At 38.1% G+C, this 22,072-nt stretch overlaps 1 protein-coding gene across 1 annotated transcript in view; it reads left to right on the forward strand.

Moving 5' to 3' along the window:
* GUCA1C (guanylate cyclase activator 1C) overlaps positions 1-21,523 on the forward strand; it is a gene marked incomplete at both ends in the record, with an annotated part of 32,052 nt that extends 10,529 nt beyond the window's left edge. The window contains 3 exons of the mRNA XM_084291947.1: positions 15,321-15,470; positions 18,218-18,305; positions 21,393-21,523. Of these exons, the coding sequence (XP_084148073.1) occupies positions 15,321-15,470; positions 18,218-18,305; positions 21,393-21,523 (369 nt within the window). The remainder of the gene's footprint in view (positions 1-15,320; positions 15,471-18,217; positions 18,306-21,392) is intronic.
* Positions 21,524-22,072: the final 549 nt, after the last annotated feature.

Below are 22,072 nucleotides of genomic sequence, written 5' to 3' on the forward strand. Positions count from 1 at the left end.
TCTGCTCCCTGCACAAGATGTGTCCCCACTCTCCCTGTCACTGGGATCACATAGAAGCTCTAGGACTCAGAGATGGCCTCTGGGGGAAGGACAGCATAACCACCACCCAGTTTGCTGGGCATGCTCTGCCTACTGGAACAACTTTGGCTAAAGCCATGACAAAGTTTGTGCTTTCCTGCTCAATCTTCAAAAGTTTGTGGGCACTTCTGAGGAGTGTTCAAGCTTTCTTGCTCATATGCCTCACTAGGACATATATGATATTAAACTTAATAATGTCCTTGTAGAGAGAACTGCAGCAAAAACCATTAAGAGCATGTGGAGTCCTTTTCAGAAATTGACTGAACCCCATAAAATATTAATTATTCTCTGGCTACAGTTGTGCTGAAGTGAGGTTACTGTTTTTCATAAGGCACTCAGCGCTTCACAGGACTGTGCTCTTTAACTCCACCAAGTGATGGTAAATGAAAAGGATAAGCACGTGGGACTGTCTTGCTCCTACATCTCTAACATCCTATATTTTTGCACTGGTATTTATAACTCCAGATTTGTCTGTGACACAGTAATGCCCCTGAGCCGCTCATCTCCCTGTATAGAAGCTAATCAGTACAGAAGTATTATTGATACCTAACCCCTTCCCTGACCTCACAGAGGAAGAAAGAATTTGCTTCCTGAAAGCTGTAAAATAAAAAGCAGGACTACAGCACTGACCAACAACAAGGAAACTTGTATTTAATCTATTTAACAGACCAAGCTGATTTTTTGTTAAAGGAGTTCCTGTAAAAGATTCCTCTTTTACTCAGGTTATGTCAGGAGGCTTATGACCAGAGTGTTGCACTTTATTTGGGGACCTGTGCTCTGAGGGGGCAAATAGGGTGCAATTGCACACCTACAATGGAGAAGATGTTACAGCGGGCTGCCTGTTTGCATTCTCAACTTTCTCCATCCTTATTTATGGCATAAAGTGTAACTTTTTCTTAAAGTCAGTCCAGAATTAGACTTCTATTGTTGCTAATGGTTAGCATATAATTAATAGTCAAACACTGTGATGATCTCCTAGTTTTTCTGGCACGCATGTTTGTAGTGAGTGGGAGTTTGGCTTTTCAAGAACTACAATTTGAGCATGGCTCTGTTTACTTCCACTTTAGCCACATTATGAAATCCCATCTGGTTTAGAACCAGGCATTAAAGGTAATCTTACGTGGGTACAAATAGTCGTTAAATAAAAATAGAAACTCAGTTGTAAGAGGTTTACCATGGTCCTTTAAATGCAGTACTAGCCTGAGTTCTGGTCATGAGCAAGACTCTGAACCTGGGAGATATAATCGTGAACAGAATAAAAGAGACACTTGTGTAATAATATGGGTGCCAACGAATCATTGCCAAGTGATGGCCCTGTCCCAGAGATGCACCATTATTACAGCAAATTTATGAGAGAGTGCCCATCCGGGCAACTTAGTCTGCATGAATTCAAGAAACTCCTGGGTCTGCAGGGGCTGGATCCACAGGGAGATTTATACATTAAACGAGTGTTTGATATCTTTGATCTGAACCAGGTAAACCTTCTTTTATTTATGTCTTTAATGTCATACTATTGTTTGTGAGTTGTAGCCTGCAGGCTTTTCTTTGTGATCTGCTCACAAAACTGCTGTCATGGACAGGGTTGCTGCTGTGGTGCGCTAAAGGTGAAGAGGTGGGACTGTGCTTTGTGAGCTTTGAGTAGGACTCTCACTAGTACTTTCCAGGTGCACTTGAAAAATATCAAGAAACAATTCTGAAAATTAGATGTAATTTGCAGTTCACAGGTTATTCTTCTATCCTTTGCTTATCCTGTTCTTGTATGTGAGCATATAAAAATATTTGTATGTGCAAATACAAAGTTAGTTAACAAATTCCTTTTTCATAACAATATTAGACAAGGGGGAAAATATAGTCTCCACTTAACCAACAAAGTGCATCACAGATGCACAGATTTGCCCAAAATACTGTATTGAATGTGTGACACAGAGGAAAATGTAGCTAAGATTAGGAAATAACACACAGTGCCCAACTTATGAGACCAGAGAGACTACCAAATGAAGAGGTAAAGCAGATTCTTTGCATTGTATCTCCAATTTACTCTCCCTGAAACTGCAATAACTGCTTGTGGTTGCAGTCAGCTCTCCCTAACTTGTAAGCAATGCCCAAGTTATGGCCATCTGGTACTTGTGTGCAGCACCTTTCACTAGGTGTAGAAGACCTTAGACCATGTGGTTGTGAAGGAAGAAGGCAAACAACGTGGAAGAATCTAACAACTGACAGACTGCTGGGCAAGTGTGGGTTGTTTCCTAGGTCTGTCTTGAGGACTGCCTTATGCTTCTAGGTCCTGGAGCTGGCCAGCTTGAGCCCTCCACTCATGGCAGTTCTGGAGTGTCCCAGGACACTGCCTACCAGCACAGGCTCTGCAGATCACTCTACAACTCTGGATTGATATAGAAGTGTGGAGGGTGAAATAAATGCAGCTTTCAGAAAGAACATGTGCTCAGGTTTAGTTGCTGTGGCAGTGGCCAGATGCATTTAAAATGGCAACACCTTGCTAATAGTCACTTCTCTATCTGTGGGGTAATGTAGAGGAAATCAGTCTCAGAAAAATTGCTTTACTACTCATTGTATTGCTAACCTTCACACCTTTTATGAATACATTCTCAGGGGACAGCAGGCTATGGCTGTATAGCCAATACAGGAGAAAGTATTTCCTATTACTGCCTTTTCCATGTCTCTGTTCTGTATTTCTGATTACTTGTATTTTAATCTCTATTCAGTTATAATGATTGTGTTTCTGTTACCATACAGCCTGAATTGCTTTGCTTCTTTTTCTATCACTCTGTTGTTAACAACACTGTTTTCATAAGCTTAATTATATTTTTTGTTTGTTTCTGAGACTGAAAACCACTATTTTAAGGTATACTTTTGGAAATAACAAGTATCAGGCAAACACTTTTCAAGTACCTGTCCATGATGCTTTTATGTGGTTAAGCTGAGAATAAAGTAGCAACAGACCAGCCTCTCAGGGCAGGAGAAAGGAACAGTGTATGTTATTGATGAGTTAAAATAAGAGGATCTCCTCACTCCACATGTTCACTTTTTGTCCTGTACCCTTGCTACAGCTTTTTCTTCTCTGCAGGGGTTTTTGGTGGAAATGTAGGCTTTCATCCTGAAAGGTGCTTTTAGTTAAGTACAGATATGTGAAGAGTGGTCAATGGATAGCTGACTGGGAGTATCACACTGTGGGCTCTTAAATGGCAGCTATGATTGTATAAATAAGGTGTCTTTATCCTTCTGCAACATTATGTAGAACATTTAGGCACTCTGCAATATTAAACAGATGATAATCTTTCATCTGCAAACCGCTGAAGTTAATGTATGTGAGTGGTTGCATGCATAATAGGCATGGATTCAGAAATAATTTGGTCATTTGGGCTTTTTCTTACAATCAGTTTCCCTCAGCACTACAGAGACTTCTCAGGTTTGTAGGTCAAAATTTGATTTCTTTTGCTTTTGCACTCTGGTTGTTGCTTTCTAATAAAGGGGTCATTACCACAGTGAGTGGTGGAGTATATAAAATTTCTTGATAGAAATGATTTCTTTTCGCTTAATAGTACCTTTTTATATAGCAGTGGTGTTTAGCTGGAGAGCTAGCAAACTTGAACATTCTCCCATGTTTTGCCTAGCTGACTTTTATAGATAAATGACCTGATTTTTCCCTTGTCTAACTTTTTGTAGCCAGACAAAAACATGGTTTAAAAGTGGGGTTTTTATAGTTTAACACTGTCATGACTTCTATTGCTGAAGTTTATATATAAAATCATATGGTCTGTGGACGGGTTTAAAGTTCATCTAAATCTGAATAAACTAATTCTTGGAAACTTAAGTCATTTAATCAGGTCCTCTTCTGTCAGCATAAAATATGTATTTCTCATGTGGGCTTCTGTTTTCACACAAATAGAAATCTGCTCAGAAAGCTGTGCTAAAGTGCTGGGCCTGAGATTAAACTACAGTTTCAATTATAGCAGCTTAATGCTTCTTGAGGTAAGTTGGGGTCACCCATGCCTAGAAATATTCCATCATGAATATTATAATTAAACACTCTTAAAAAAACGCATAGGCTTTCTCCTCCATGTTTCATATATGCCCAGTTTAAAATTTCTAGAAGGTAAAATGTGAACCATTAGCCTCATAGGAAGACAATGAGGCTTGTGGGGGAAAAAAAATTAGAGTACTGAATTGCATTTCACCTCCTTGTTAACCTTTCTGCTTCCAGTTGAGATTTGTTACAGACATCTTTTGTCTACTTAGGATTTTGATTTAGAACAAAAAAAAAAAAAAAAAAAAAAAAAAAGCACACACAAAAAAATCACTAAATCACTTGCCATTGAACTGGGAACAGTGAAAAAAATGATTGTGATAGCAGCTTATGGTTTTTGTTTGTTTGTTTTTGTTTTTACCAGTTAGTGACAGATTGATAGCCTAGTCAAAGCTTGGTTCACTCACATCATCCATATAACTGTTAACATAAATTCAGTTGCAAGCCAAACCCTAGAGTTCCTCGGATTTCTTTAAATTGGAGATAATAGTTCAGTACCCTTTTTATGGTCAGTCAACGTGACAGTAGGGGGTACGTCTTCACAGCACAGTTCAGTCTCGTGTGGAGATATTGAGGTTACTTCTGGCCTTGCCCATAGCCAAAGCATGTTAGCAAGGAATATTGCACTAATTTACCATGCTGAAGAGGCAGTGCTACTGTGACTGTAGGGCTTCCTGGACCCATGAATCTTGCATGTTTGTATGTGACAGAGAATAGCCCTGTACAGGTATTCAAGCCAAAGTCTCAACAGAGTGCATCTGTTCAATGGATAAAAGCTGTTCCCAGTCAGTGCCCATTTCTGTTGAAGTTTAGTGACACAAGCTTTGTCTTCTCAGGATCATACTCTCACTTTAAACAAAAATCCAGATTACTGTCATCCACGTCCAATGGCTTCTAGATAGGTTTGCAACTGCTAAATTTAATAATTGAATTCTGCAAGAACAGATTGATTGAGTTCTTGTGACCTGTGAAGGACAAAATTTACATAGCCATTTAACATGTGAAACAGTGTACTGAAAAATGGGATGCAGCTATAGTAGTTCTCTTATTGCCTGTTTCAGCATTAATTGAAACTAGCTACAAGAATAAATGTCTTGTTGCTTTGTAAGAAAATTGTATTTTAAAAGTTAGGTACTCTATGAAGAGTAAAGAGGATTAATAGGATTTTGGTATGTAGCTCCAGAGGAAAAACATGCAATTTCAGGGATTTTCTGCTAACATTTTGTAAAGCATTCGATGGTCCTCAACAGAGAATGGCAGTTTTTGCTAAACCTCCTGTGCAGAGATTAAGTTGGTAGATGCAGAAAAATGGATGTTCCATAGCAAAGAGTTTACAAAATCTTTACATAAGTAATCAACTGCTGATGTTAATTTGTAGTCATCCTTCTAGTTTGTGCTTTTTCATTTAATATTTAAAGTAGCCCTATGATAGAGTTCAACTGACATCATTAGGCAGATTAGGACAGAAAAAAAAAATTTGAAAAGGGAAAGAAAGTCATAGCACATTATTTACTGTAGAACAGGTAATAAGAAACACAAAAATGTGTTACTTCAATAGAACAGTCGTCTGTCAAAATGTCTACATAGCAATGAAAACTAAATCTCAAAACATCTTTTGTTGGGAGCCAGATAACCACTCCTTTTTTCCTCACTCTACCCTACTGTACTTCTGTGCCTTTATTTTTTTTACTCTCATTTACAGTGATTTTCAGGTAGACTTTTCATCATCTTATTCTGTGGTCTGACTATAAATAGATATTACCCTCTCTGGTTATAGTGGCTTGAATGGGATTAGCCAATATCTCCTCTTGGGTATTGTAGTAGAAGGAAAGGTACATTATATGTTATGAAATCCTCTGTGAAAGCAGTGGTTGTAGTTCATTCTTAGAAAAATATAAAAATGCTCACAGAAATATTTAATGTTTTTCATAGATGTTTTAGTGAAAACTGCAACTCATTGACTTGCAGTTGCTTTTTCCTCCACTTTTTCCCCCTTCTTAAGAAGTGTGAGAGACAAAGAAATGTTATTTTCTTTGACATTATATGATAAGTTGTAAATGTTTGATATGGCCCAACTATGCAGTGGTTTCCTGTCACTATGTGACAGCTGCCTTCCATGTTCCCGTGAGAGCATGAAGAGCTTTTAAAGCATTGCCAGTGTGCAATACTTTAAACACTACCTGGAACCTAAATATTAAGCGTTCCTATTTCTTATGAGATCAGAATGACTCAGGGTATCTCTGTTAACTTTCCTTTGCTTAAAATTTGGTTCTCCAGTTGGGCTTCCTTTCTTGGACTGCCTTCCTCTGAAGTGTCTTGAGGACCCCAAATAGCTGCTATGATAAGAATTGTCAGGCTGCCTAAGAAACTGCTTAGGCTGATTGTTGTATCCCTACATCTCTAGTGGCACTACCAAAGTTGACACACATTTGATGTTATAGCTTATAGTTGTGAGAGGATGATAATTATAGAAATATTTTCCCAAACTTTTCTGAACAGCTTTTGTTTTTTGTATCCTAAGTCTTCAAATAGTTTTGGAAACATAAATTCAGCTGCATATGTAGTTTTAGGGATATATTTAGGCTGGCATAACTTTTCAGGCAAGTAACTTTTCCTAGCTTACTCTAACCAGCCAGGTTAACCACAGCAGTAAGACTGCAACAACAACATATACATTACACATAAGGGGTCAAAAGCCATATAAGCTGATACTGTGGTTGCAAGACATGCGAGGTTTTATGTCATTTCTTTTCTGTGCTTCTTGAGATTCATTGTGCTCAGCACACATGGGTAGTGCTTAGAGAAGTATAAATCCACTTTGCCTAGAGAAGTATAAATCTTGCTTTTTCTGGTTTTGAACAGTTTTTCATTCTCAAAATTGCCTCTAAATAAGTCCACACAACAGGAAATATTTTTAAAATGTTTTTCTTTTCATGGCAATCATAGCTGTCACATTGTAAAGTCAGCAATAAAAACCTGTGTGTCAAAAAATTAATTAGCTTCTAAACCAAGGGCTAGATGAAAATAAGAATAGAAATGTTTCTTACTCAGAAATAATCCTTCTGTCAGAAGTAACAGAAATCTACAGCTTTTCTTGAAATATTCTGGCTTTTTGGAGTTGATATGTACATGTAGAAATCCTTTTCACATTAGTTTTGGACACAATCCAACAAAAGCAACAAAACCAACAAAGCCAGACCATTTGTTTTGCCTTAATCTGAAGTAATGTTGCATAAAATTATCTCAAACATAAAGTAACTAGTCTGATTACTGTAAATAAGGACAAGATTAAAATATGGTTTGCTGTGTTCAAAGTAGTATAGTTATATCATTTTTGTCAGTACGCCTAAGTGCCTTTTAAATGTACTGTAAAAAAAATTCCATGGAATAGAAATGATTTTCTATAACTATTTAATCTGGCTCCATGAAACATTACTCAATTTATAGATGGTTTTAAAGAATGTCTTTGTTCTTCTTCTTACCTCCAGTTATTTTATTTTAAATCGTTTTTTATATTGATTCCAAAAAGGCTGTAGAAATCCTTTACTTAGTAAGGATTTCCCATAATTATTGGTGCAATCCCACAATTTTGTTTTCTAATTGTTTGGTATAGGATTTATTGCTGTAATAGTACTAACTTACACTATAATAGTGTGTCATTGCCAGCTAAAAGGCTATTTTAATAATATCAGTAAAACCATCACTTGCTAAATGTCAGTACAGGGGCATTCTTGAATTCTTGAGTACAGATGAATTCTGCTGCACCCACTACTGCTTTGGCAGCTGGCTGTCAGAAGTCTCCTTTCGCAATAAGACCCAGCACATGAGATCTGCACGGCCTAAGACTGCCCAGCCCTTAGGTCCTGTACAAAAGGAAAGCTTTAGAGTTTTCTCCTGTGCACCTACTCAATGACCAATCTTATACATCAAGCTGAAGCAATTACACTTTTGTAGCAAAGTGTGTAGGGCTTCTTTGAAAATTTAATTTAAGTGTACACAAATTAGCATGTACTCTGCAGTTGTCATTGAGCTTTAAAAGCACTTGGAGCATATTACTAACATTACCAGTTAATGTTGAATTTTATCACATTAAGTGAACAGGCAATGAAGATTAACTTTGCACAGTTAATCATAATTACTTTAAAATACTGCTTGTTAAATTATGATGTAGATAAAGAGAACAATTAATTTAAAGAGTTCAATAATATGTTTCTTTTATTTAAAGAAATTATTTTTCAGAAGTACAACCATAGCTTTTTTCTATTTATTGCCTTAATAATTCTGAATAGAGCAGTTGAAGGGTACTTCTAGTTTACATTTTGTTTTTTCTTCCTTTATCGCTTTAGTGTTACTTTGAAATATCCAAAAATATGCAATTGTGATTAATGCATCTGTTGGTGATAATGATGTTGGTGAACCAAGCTTTGGGAATGATAAGAATTACAGAAGAAATGCAACAGAAATTGGATGATCTCTCTTAACTAATTTGGTCACAAACTCATGTAATGACATTAAATTTATATTGTTCTTGTGATGAGACATGATCTATAATCTTCCATTATTACAGAAATAAAAAATGCTTATGAGATAAAGAAGGTAAAGTATTAACTTTTTTCTTCCTTGAGGTCCTTTATCTGATAGTACAGAGTAGTCTAGAGAATGATAGGAAATGTGCTTTAATTAATGCTTTCTTGCATGCATTCCTTGAAGCATCAATGCCTAAAATATGATCCACCTGTGATCATCTGCCAAATAGAGCATCTGCCACTAGAAGGCATCTGTGTCTTCAAAGTGTTTTTTCTATAGGTTTGTCAAACAAGAAAAATTTGCTTAAACTATCAACAAAACTCTGCTAGAAAAACAGAAGGCTATGGAGTCATGGCTGTTTTTTGTTGTTGTTTTCTTTTCCTTGCCTACTGTTTTGTTATAAATTGAGAAGGATGCTCCTAAAAGCATAAGCAGAGGCTCAAAATTAGGGGGTGGAGGAAGCTGAAACCCATCATCTGGTAGGCATTGGTGGAGGGCTAGGTCCTTGAGCATGTGCTTTCCTTCTGTTCAGCCCTCCTGGATGCTGCTCTACCATGCTGCAGGCTGAGTGCAGGGCCCAGCCCAGTGCCTTGGTGACATCCCTGTCTCCCTGCTTGGCCAGTAACCTTGAAGGGAAATGGAGTGTGGTGGCGGCTAGTTGGAGTAAGGAGGGAGAAGGGGAGCTGTTAATTTTGAAGAAATATAATTGTTACTCATTCTAGCATTTTGGATTTCAAACAGTTTCTCCAGGGTGGTGAACACACCTGAAAGCCTGGTATTTTCTGTCCCCAAATATCACAGGTCTCGAGCTTGACAAAGCAGAACCTTGTGTAACAGGCTGATCAATATAGCCTGGTCTCTTTATGTAACAGTGGGTATGCAGCTGTCACAAAACCACTTAACGATTTGCTGCTCCTAATTCCCTGCTTCTTTCTTAGTCCTTACCTAATAGCCTTTGCTTGCCAAGAGTTTCCCCCATGCCCCATGACAAACACCAGCTTTGTTTACTGAGGAAACTGGTAATTTTGGCCACAGCCAGAGGGAGGCCTGGAGTCCTCTCCAAGCCCCAAACTCCATCAGACCCCAGGGACATGTCAAAGTAGTAGAGTCAGAAGTAGCTCTGTATTTCTTCAATAATCTGTATGCTGCCTTTGATGAACAGCTGAAAGTCTTCAGAAATTAGAAACACACAAACAAACAATAACAAAAAAAAAAAAAAAAAAAGAGCAAAAAAATAGGGGAAGATGCAATGGATCAAAATGAATCCACCTTTAGTTTTCTGAGGATGGAGAAACCAGTACTATGAATGGTAGGGCTAGACAGAAAGGGAGGAGCACACAGGGTTAGCTATAAATTTCACACAGTTATTCTGAGCTGTTGTAATCTGCTATTTGACCTGTGCCAATATATACATAACCGCTTCTCTCTCCGTTATCAGGTTTAAATAGCAGTCTAAAAGATGGGGTGGGGAGGGAAGGTGGCTTAATGTTTTAAGCCCTTGGTTTGAAATACCTGGACAGTCTATATTTGCACACTTGTTAATCCAGATAAAGTCTGTCGAGCTATTCTCCTGCTGTCATGTTGAGTTTTAGAGAATTTTCAGGAGCAAATCTGAAAACAAGGCACCTCTTACAGACAATTAATAAAGTCCTCAGTACTCTGGGCAAGACAATGAGTTCACAATTAGTGGTGTTTTGTGGGGACAGAAATCATCCCTTTCTATATGTGTAACTGTTGTGTGTGGCTGAAGAAAGCTGGCTCGCCCATGTCTGTCTCCATAGGGCTGCATCAACACTGTCAGTAAATTGTGTACAAGAGCTTCATACCCAAAATGCCCAGTTCTGGTTGTTCTGCCCAAACCCTGAGTTACTGCACTGTTTAGGATTAGCTGTGTATTCACAGCTTCCAATTCAATTATTTTTAATCTGTGTCCAAATAATTTAAAGCTGTGAGAGTTTTTTAAGGACCTGTGAAGATTAACAACACTATTCTAGGAACCAAAGCATAAAGCCCTTCTCAGGCTTTCAGGGTTTGAGTACTAGTAGTTGTTGCATAAGGCCGCCTTCCTTCACTGCCCTTTTCCTTCACAGAACACAGCTCTGTCCTGACTGAGTATAAGTGGGCAGCCTCCAGCAATTGCACATAAACTGACATCCTGAAACAAAAATGTCTCACACAGAAGAAAAAAAAAAAAAAAAAAATGATAACATGGGATCTCCTGATAACAGAGTAGTTTAATAACTGATGAATAGTCCCATTTTTATATACCATGTTGCCCTTGTCCAGATTCAGGGAAATCTCGTGTTTCTGGCATAAAGGAAGATGTCACCTGTCATTTGCTTCTTTCTAGCTAGGTTTTCAAGCTAGTTATTTTCAAACGTGGAATTGCCTCAGACCGTTCAATTTTGGGATGGTAAATCCTCAGACTTTGCCACCATTCTTTCCAGTATGTGGGCTGTGTCATTCTGCTAGTCTGACCTTGACTGTAGTGAACAGAGGCCTTTTACCCTGTGGTATTCACTGTTGCTTAAAACCAATTTAGTTAAAAGTTCTTCACCTGAATCTTTTCCTTCAGAACAGATATTCACAGCTCCAGCTTGCTTTTACTTCAACCTTTTCAATATTGTGAGGCTGAGCTCAGATTTTTGGGCATTCAGCTCTTTTGTCTTCTTCTTTCTCCGGTCCTAATGTCACTGAGCTGCTTTCTACTGATCAGGATCTGGGCAGTGGGATATGTGTCAGTGCAAGAAGCTTCTGTTAGCAGAGTCAAGAGCTGATGGCAGGGTGAGACCGCTGACCGCCTTTATTGCCTGCATGGAAGCTTGTTCTCAAATTAGTCTGATGTTTCCAGGTCACAGGTGTGCTAAAAAGAAAGGGACAAATTTTGCTGGGCGTAATTGGTAAGATCTCCACTAAACAGAAAGTCTTGTTTCATAAAGGCCCGCTTGACACAGCCTCCTGACAGTAAGTAGCTTAGCAAGCCCAAAGACATGGTTTCCAAGGCAGGTCACCCAGCTGGGCAGTTCTGTCAGGAGGCAAGGTCTGCACAGCATGTGCAGAGCATTGTGCAGGCCCTGGAAAGGGGCCAAGAAGTGAGAGAAAACTCATCCCTGTAGGGGCTGAGGGTAAATGTGGCAGTTCTGTGTTGGCAAGCAGCTAAGGCAGGATGAGCACAGGGCAACCATCACATAGGCAGGGCCTACACAGGGCCTGGGGACAGAGGGCGGGCCAGGGCCTCAACCGATGGCACACCTGGAGCCCAGGGAGTGGGCATAGGGCCTGGCAGTGCAGGGCAATCCATGTGGTCCCTGAGGATTAGTGTCATGTAACCAAAAAATTCTCCTTCCAGTTTTGGAATCTGCTTTTGTGCTTGTTTTGTGAATGAAACACTGTCACAAAGGGCTTCGGAAATGCCCATCAGTGAACTGAAAGCCAATCACAGCATCAAGGGGAACTAGCGTGCACAACCATCATGTGGTTCAGTCTGCCCTTAAGCTTGTGGTTCTCCTGATCAAGCTGGTGCAGGCTAAAAATACATTTATTCATTTATTTATTTTGAATAAATAAATGTTAAGGTAAGGAGTAAGTCTATAAGACTTACTCAGGGACATGTAAAAGAAGTTTTGAGGGCTTTTTGTTGGCTCTCTGGCCCACTCCTCAGAACCGCTTTGGGGAGATTTCCCCCATTTGGGGAGGGAGTTTTTCCTGCTTTTCCACTGTACGTAGAGGATGTATCTTGTGAGCTTAACCCAGCAGACTTTGTGTATGCGGGCAGGGAAGGGAGGATAAATTCACTCTCCCTCTGAAAGCCAGCAGTATTGAGTAGCATGTTGCCTTTGAGGTAGGCAGGTTCCAGCTCCACACAGGCACAGACAATAAGCCCTGACATTCAACAACTCCATCAGTCACCTTACTCTGTCCAGTGTCCTAAAATGTGAAATAAGCAGGTTTCACTAGTGCTAACTCCTTTGAATAAAAATATTTTGAATGAGCACTTTGCAATAACACAGTGAAGCACTGGAAGTAAATTATTTCTATCTTCCAGCTAGTAAACAACTCAGCTTATTGTGGTTTTGGTGCTTTGTTGTTGTTTTTCTTTATTATTATTTTCTTATTATTTATTTTACTATTTTTATGGTGTCCCTTTGCTTGTGATTGAGTGACATCCTAATTAGCAACAGATACCTTACCATGTGTGCTGCACAGCATGAAACTTTACAGAGCCTGGAGACACATGAGGAGATACCTAGGGATTTGTATTGTGAATGGTTATAGAGCAGCAGATGGGTAAATCAGCACTGCAGTATTCTTTTAATAACATCATAATACATTTATTGGACTATTAATTGTACTTGAAGAACGAGGGATTATCTTCATAGGTTATTGTTATGATTTTTTCCATTATTTAATGCACTATACTAAGGCTTCTCTATGCCACTGTCAAAAATGCAGTATTTTTCTTTCTTTGAAAAAGCTCTGGATATGTGTATCATGATTTCTATAGCTTTCATATCACATACATTATAGGCAGAAAATATTTATGTTTTTTGATGGAGAAAGGAAAAACAGCATGCTTCTTGTCAATGCCTCTGTGCAACATGTTTCTGGTTCCATACCATGTAGGTAAACATGTTGGCCTTCTCAGTATTCATATTTCTGGAGCAGTGGCTTCTGAGGTTAACACGTTGCTGGTGGTCTTTGTGTGGCTACAGCCATATGTGTCTGGGGCTTTCCTAGTTACCACAGGGTCCCTCAGATGTGTTTCAGAGATTGGTTGTTTGTCTTTTACCTTGGTCCTCAGTCTCTTCCCACTTGGGACAGGCCAAATAATCCACTAGATAAGAGTTCATACTACAAAACATTAAGCTGATTTTTACATTTTCCAAACTTCTGGTATTCTGTTGCTGGTAAGAGCAATGGAAATAAAACAAAGACATAAAGAGAAAGCAAACAAAATACAGTTTTCCAAAACCCAGAGTGAAATATAAGGGAGGAAAAAAAAAAAGAAAAAAGAAAAAAAAAAAAAAAGAAAATTAATCTAGTCACAGACATGAAGAAAGCCTAAAACTAATCTGCAGTTTCAGTAAGTAGTATGAAATTCAATGAAGAGGCAGCAATGTGAAACGCATGTAACCGCATTCTTAATAGATCTATAAAATTAGGGGGTGGAAATGTAAAATATCTGATGAGATGTTTCTTGAAATAATATTTCCAAAAATAAAATCCAAGTTGGTGTGCCAGAAAGAAGCATAAAGTTTGTGGTATATAATGTGCCATTTTTTGGCAAAGTATCTGCTTGTAATACTGGGCCTAATCTTGCTGGAAAACTACATGCAGTTACTGTCAGATTTAATTTCATCCCAAACTGCAGTTGAGGGGTATCTTTGGCTTCACTGAATTTACTGTAATTAAAATTACAGTAAATCCAGCAATGATGGCAGAACCTGCACAGAAAGTCTGTGAAACCATAAGTCAGCCTGCATAAGATATGCATACACAATTTCTGCCTCTACACTGAATCCAGTGTGTTGGATTGGATTTACCTCTTAGGTGCTACTGCTTTGTACAGAACAACTTTGCACAGAAATGGAAACAAGCACTACAAGTACGGCAATGAGTCACACCATGCCTTTATGAGACTTCTTTTCCTTTGTTCTAATAAAGTCAGGAGGACACATTAATGCTGATGTATCACAATAAAAATAAGTAACATGCTAAACCTAGTAGATACTCATCCAATCACCTAAGTCACAGGCCAGCTGAAGCTGATGACAGCCTTTCCAAGGTTTTCCAAGTGTTTGGATTCTGACCAATATAAAGATCACAAGATTAAATTTACCAGCTGCTAATTCTTTTTATATGCACAGAAGAAACAGTTGGAGCAAGTACTTTCCAAATTCAGCAACTGTTCTTCCATCCTCACTGCTTTTTTACAGAAACAGAGGAAATGTTACAGTAGCTTAGACCACCTGACCATGGAGTCCTGTCCATCAGTAGCTTCAGAGAAGGAAGCAGAAAATAAGGAATTAAGTCAATCTCAAATGTTCCTTCCCTATGAATATCCCCCAATCCTCACTATTTACATGTATAAACTAGCTTATGACCTGAAGGCTTTATATCCCATGAAAAATGTATCAGTCAGAGAGATCTGATGTGGTTTATACGGATAAACCACAGTATCTGGAGCTCATGGCAGGTTACCGGTTACCAGGCACGATTCTTATTGCATTATCTCACAGATGAATAACACCTGGAGCATCTCTGTTGCACTGGAAAATATCCAAATTTCTGCAGCAATTGCATGAAGATAAACAGCTCCACTGCAGAAATCTCAACAGTACCAAACTGGATATCCCAGACTCCCCTTTTTTGCATGTAGAAGCCTACCACAAACTTGTTTTTCTTCTCTTCAAACAATGTCAATAGAAATTGCTCTGAATTGATTTGCTTCCCCTGCAGCTTTCAGGAAAGAACAAAACTATCTGAGCTAACACTTCTTCATACAGTGCTTCCAGTTGAGCTCATCCTTGTTAAAGACCACAGGATATTCCTACGTTAAAGTGCTTTATAAATCAGCTTGTATATTGAATTCAATGACCTGTTTCTGTGAAATTGCCAGAATGAACAGAAAGTGAACATTATTAAATGGAGGTTTTCTCTCTTTCTCTCTTAGGATGGATTTATAGACTTCTTGGAGTTCATAGCTGCAATAAATTTGGTTATACGAGGGAAAATTGACCAAAAATTGAAATGGTATTTTAAGCTATATGACGCTGATGGAAATGGATGTATTGACAAAAAAGAACTATTAAGCATATTCACGGTAAGCAAATTATGACCAATCATAATTGCGTTTGGCATAGCGCGTTATCTCTGAAACATTAGTTGAAACATCGCATGTTGTATTTTACCTAATGCTTTACAGTCATAAAAGCAGAACTGTTCTGGCTAGTGACACTCTTGTCATTGGTTTCTTGCTTACTGAAATAAACATATCTAAGTAGTATTTTACTTTACACCATAATTCTCTATATATGCTGATTTACTGAAAATGCAAAACTATAGAAACAGGAGAAACACTATTGAGATAAACTGTGTAAGAAGGCAGGGTAGAGCTGAAGTAGCATAATGAATAAAACAGCTGTTTGCAAGCATTTGTGCCAGTTTGTTGTGGAAAAATGGCTTCTCAAACTGAACTTTCTGCACAAAAAAAAAATGTAGATGTTGTCAAAATATTCAAATATTTTCATTCGTTTTGAAAGGCTTTTAGATTTGTTTACTACAAATGCCATTACTTGTTTTTTTAAATTAACTTGGGGAAAGTTAATTTTATCATTAAATCCTGCACTGACATTTTGATACAAATATTGTAGATTTTTTTTTCCTGAAAATGGGTGTATTTCAAGCCCACAAACCAAAGCAGTATAATTCTTTCCGCACAACGATTTCCGTATTTTTCAACTTGCTCTGGTGAGCTAATATTTTGCACTTCAGTAGCTGCTTTCAACCAAAAGATATTATAGGGTTCCTTGCAAATATGAATGACTTGTAATACTTCTTTCTAAATGTACTGAACTTGTTACAGATCAAGGTTTTGCTGCAGGGAGCATAAAATCTAAATAGGGATTTAATGTCATAATAAACAAGGAAAGTAGTTTTCCAAGATTCTGTCTTGCTGCTGGTGCCTGGCTAGTCATTGTTAGAGACTTTCAAGAGCTGCTGCCTCAAATGAAAGGAACCAGAGCTAGATTAGCCATGTGGTCAAACAAATTAAGTTGATGCATCTCCTTCTAAAGAATGGCTTTCTAAATGCAGAAGGAGAGGCCTAGCATAGCCCACATTTCTCCTCATTTAAGACTGATGTCATCTTTCTGTTGTTGCAAGTCTCCATCATTTTCTACTTGAAGGCATTGATGCAGCTGCCTTTGTCTTGGACTCTATCCAAAACGGGAATTAAAAACATTTTAATGTAAAGATTTCTTTTTTTAGCTTAGCTGGTTTTAAAACTTCTACTTCTCTTTTGGAGTAAGAGAACTTTTAACTTAAACCTGTACAAGTCATTTGACTTACGCTAGATGAAAATAGATGAAACTCTAAACAAAAATAAAAATCTGGCTCACAGCCAGTGAGGGCTCTAATTATACTGAGCATCAGTAATCAAGGGTTTATCCAAAAAGATATATCAGATCTGAGACTTTAATATAAATCAAATAAGTCCTATTAAAACTTCATCTGTCCCTACAGCTATACAAGCTTTGGACCAGCAGATCATTTTAAGCCATCAAAATTCTTGCCAGAGCACTAGGCACCCTGTCAGTGCCTTTTTAACAGCCCGGATAATTTATTTTGTTATTTAGGGGGATTTTGTGGGAGTCAGTGATTCAAGTACTTCAGGAAGTACTGCTTTCCTCTTAGTGGTGCAACAAATTTAACTTTGATGGAGGTATAGCCTTTTGAAGGCTGCATCGGGGTCAGGCATACAAAATACCAAAAGTATCCATAGTATGATTGAGTAATACAAACAAGTTTATGTACCTACATTTTCTAAAATTCTTGCTGCCTTTAGGAACTCTGTGCAAAGTATGGTAAAGACAGTGACGGTTAGGAATTGGCCATCAGTGCTGAATGTGTTTAGCTTACATTGTAATTCTATATAATGAGTTTTAAAATAGTATATAAAATAATATGGTGAATTACCCTACACAACACCATTCATCTCGTGATAATTAGATGGTAAAAAAAAAAAAAAAAAGTAAAACAAACAAACAAAAAAAACTACAGTGTGCCCATTATATAGCACAAATGCATGTTTATACATAGATATGTATCTATTTTCTCAATCACTAAATGTGATACTGATTCTGAGTCCAACTCTGTAAACACATTTGTTGCATATTGGCCACCAGTTATTAACATATAGGCTCCTTCTTTATTGGCCAGAATGATCACCATATTGCAAAAATGATTGTCTCAGTGAATGGGACACAGTTTTGCAAAGGTATTCATTTATACCTTTACTCCAAATATTGGATACCTTTGCCACAGAAAAAGCAGGGGGGGAGATTACTTTTCTTAACTTCTTTGGAGGACAAGTAAATTCTGCCAAATTTCAGGACTGCCAGTCTAACTTTATTTGTGATTACTAAGTTAAATATTTTTTAATAGAAAAATGACTTAGGCTTTCTCATCATGTGCTTTCAGCTGCGAAAAATAATACTATATTTAAATCACACAGAGCATAGGGCACTCTCTAAACACACAGAACTCTCTAGGGTGAGATAAAAATGCTGGTGTGGAATCTAAAGTGTATTGCAGAATAGAGGTGCCACATGGTTTCAGAAGACCTTCAGAGATATGTAAATGAGGTCTGTAATCTTCAGGCGGTGTTATGTTAATTAAATTTCCAATCCTCATTACTGAAGATTTACTTGAAATAGCTATTTATTTAGCGATTTTGAAAGGGTTGGTGAGCTAAAGAGCTGCATCCCAATTACTGCGGTTGCCAGTGTATTGTTTTCACAACTTGAAGGAAAAAAAGTCTGAAAGAACTTTCTGCATTTCTGTCTTCAGGCTATCCAGGCTATTAATGGGCACACCAACATGTCCGCTGAAGAATTCACAAACATGATATTTCAGAAGATAGATGTGAACAATGATGGTAAGAATCTAGGTTTTCTTGATAATGGCAGGATATTTTTCCCCACGAGAGAGGGTAGGATAAGGAGGGGAGTTGAACATACTACTGAAGAACTGTCTGTTCTAGATAAACTGAAAACCTGTCTGTTCTTCTTTATCTATACTCATCCAGATTTAAACAGTACTGCCCCTATTAACCTGGCACAGGAATTACATGCAGTAGTGGCTAAAACACAAAGGTCTTGCACTGTTCATCTGAAATGACAGTGCTCTGGTTGCACAGCAAAATGAAGGTATTTTTTCGGTATATCCACAATGGCTTAATCTACTTAAACTGAACAAGAAAACCAACTAAGATGCATAGTTGCACATGCCCTATCATGTTTGAAAGACTGGACAGCGTAGTGGATGTCTCTTGAAGTCTGAATGTTAACACATGCTAAGACACATACTATTGTTTTTTCTCAGGAGAACTGGATTAAGCCAATTGGATTTACAATTGGAAACTAAGACTTCAATTCACTGCTTTGGAATTATTTCTAGTAAAAAAAATTTTCACACATTAATGTCTTCCCTCCTATTCCTAACCATGAATATGCTCCTTCTACTGGCAACCACTGTAGTAATTGACAAATTAGAAATGTTAGGAAAGCATTGCAGAGCAAGATCAGATCCCAGCCAAGAATTTGTAGCTTTTTTTTTTTTTTTTTGAGGTCTCATTTGGTGTATTCAAGTTATTTTTAAGGAAGCTGTTTGTAATATATAATCAGAATATAAATAGTGATCTTGTGATGCATATGAATAGCTGGTAGAACATTTTTCCCACCTGTTTCACCCATTTTCAGGGTGAAGGCAAATTACAGACTCCAAACAACACAGTCATATTCTAGAATGTAACCGCAATACTATGATACTTTTTACTTTGACCCCTTCTTTGATCATGTTTACTTCCAAGTAATAGTTGTATCTGAGCTAGACCATCAGCTAAAAAATAACTTGTGTCTTCAATATTAGCAATGAGATGCCAGAACATGAATTATTCAGAATCTTCTTCATAATACTCCCCTTTCAAACTGCTTTCCATAACTAGATACTTTTTTAAATAGCTGCAAAGCAGCAGGACTAACTCAGCCTGAGAAATGGGACTCATTTTTCTAAGTTTATCTTAAGCTATGCTGCCTCCTTGTAGCTGCTTATTAAAAATAAAATAAATAAATAAAAGTAAATAGACAAATAAGCTGTGATGGCCTTCCTCACATTAAAGTACAAGAAATAATCTCATGGCAGCAGGGAGCAATCCCTAAAACAAATCTCCTGATGGCCTTGCAATTTATTTTCATTACTTAAAGGAAATTTCAGGCTCATCACAGTCCCAGTGATCCTGGAGATGCTAGCATAACTTCATTTCACTGGTAACTGCAGTGTTCTTTGTGCACTTGTATTCTGATATTGTTAATTTGAAATATATAGCCCTGGGATCAAAGGAGGGAAGTCAAGACCTGCTCAAGGGAATGGACAGACCATGAAACAGACAGTCCAGTTCTGATGACTGAAACCTGCATAAGCAGGAAAGCGATGCAGCATGTCACTCTGACGAGTCCAGGAACCCTATTTGCACGTTCCAGTCAGTCAAAGGTGACAAAGAGGGGAGGAGATGGGGAGTAAGAGGAATATGTGGAGCAGGGGGGAAGATCTGAGGAAGTGAGTGGACAAGTAGCAAAGCAGAAGGATGCAGACAAGTATGCAGAGACAGCACCTTCTGGCTCCGCTCCTGGGATTATATGAGGGCACTGAGGTTGATAGGGGAGGAGTGAACATCCTCAGGACACTGTACATCAACCACTGGAGAGGGTCTTACTCCTCTCGTTGCAGCCTGAGAGCCAGGACTTGTGTCAGAGGGGCTCCTTTCACTTAGTGTGTATGTGAGCCTGCTCACAGTGCAGTGGAGACCATATGACAAAAGACGAAGCAGCCTTTATTGCCAATGGGTCATTTTCAAATTCTTCACATGCTGATCATTTTTGGTTTTCAGTCAGGTTAAATTTCCAAACTTGCCATGAACAGAAACCAAAACAGAAACAAAACAAAACAAAAACAAAACAAACGAACAAAAAAAAAAAAAATGCAGGTACTGCTTAAATCTGAAAATAGCTGAAATTAATCTACCTAAGCATTTACCAGAAGTGCATGTGATTTACATTGCTGGGCCCCAGAATGCAGGGGACCTTAGTCATCCAGCAAGTTTCTTTTTGCCTGGCCTCTTTCAATTTCTTACTTCAGTAAAAAATCATTCATTTTTATGATTTTAATAAAAAACTTAAGAGGAAAGAATTATTCTTCCTCTTAAACTAAGGCCTGTTTCCCCTTTCAAATAAAAACAGTATCACTGGAATAATTTCTAGCCAGAGAATCGTGTACGCTCCAGTGTACTTTGCCAGCAGACAGATCGCTGCCAGGGAAGTAAGCAGGAGAAAAAGGTTAAATGGTATTCCTGTTCCTGCAAAAAGGAGGTTGTCTTGAAATTTCCAAAGTATTACCTGATTTTAGAATGAGTCCAAAAAAATCACACACTCCCAAAAAAATCTTTAAAATCATGACCATTTCAGTTGCTTGGAAGAATTTCCCTAATCAAACCGCTTAACTGTTTTTTTTTTCATCATCTTATCCTGGCTCTAAATAATCCTTGTAGTCAACACAGGGGATGTGTTTGGTAATCCTCAGCAAATCATCCCCTAATCTCTGTTAAAACCACCTATAAACTAAACTCTGGTTAGCTTGGTAAGAATAGCTCCATGCAGCTGAATTATGCCAGAATGAACCTTTAATTAGAACCCCACACATCTGTCATTGAAGATGCTAAACACTATAGTTGTCTTAGACTTCTGTGAAAGTGGTATTTGATCTGTTTAATAAAGAAAAGTGAACATGAGCTCTAAGATCTAATGCAAAATGGGAAAACATATGACAATATTCTTCCTACATTTGCATATCAGCAGAGAAGTACAGGGAATCTTCTTGGGGGATGCAACCTGGCATGAATGGCCTCGTGTTGGGTTGAGAGTGATTGTTGCATTCCTTGGTTCCTAAAGAGTATCTGATTTCCTTTTAGGGGAATTGACTTTAGAAGAGTTTATCACCGGTGTGGAAAGAGACGGGGACCTAATGGAATTGATTACAAAAAGTTTCGACCTTTCCAACGTACTCAAAGTCATACAGAGCGGCAGGCGGCACAGCATCTGAAGGATTCAGTGATGGATGTAGCATCTGTTGTCATTGTTTCAAGGAAGATAACATTTGATATATTCAGAGAGCTTGATGTTGTCAAAACCAGCCCAGACAATACCAATCACTCAGCTCCAGGAATAATTCTCCCTCAGAATTTTCACTCTTGACTCCACATCTCTCCTCTTCTTTATTCTGTCTCTCGCGAAGGACTGTGGCAACTACAGAACACAAACCTTTGCCCACATACATGTATAATAGAAAAGGTGTTTGATGCAGTACAAATAACTTGTTTGGTCTCTATGAACGCTGTTCAGAATAATAAAACAGTGACAATATCACAAAATGCAACCTTTCTAGAGAACAGGGATTTATTTATTTATTTTAAGTACAGGTTCTTTAATCTGCTATCTAAAATGTGGCAATAAACATCTAGGTAAGATTGGCTCCTATCAGGATCAATTAAGAACAAAGCCTGGCTTGAATTAACTTAACACTTAATCTAATCAGTGCTCAAAATTGGACTAGATTTTCTGGGAAACACCTTGGTCAGCTCAATATTCCAGA

This window comes from Netta rufina, assembly GCF_964035555.1.
Source record: "Netta rufina genome assembly, chromosome: 1".
NCBI lineage: Eukaryota > Metazoa > Chordata > Aves > Anseriformes > Anatidae > Netta > Netta rufina.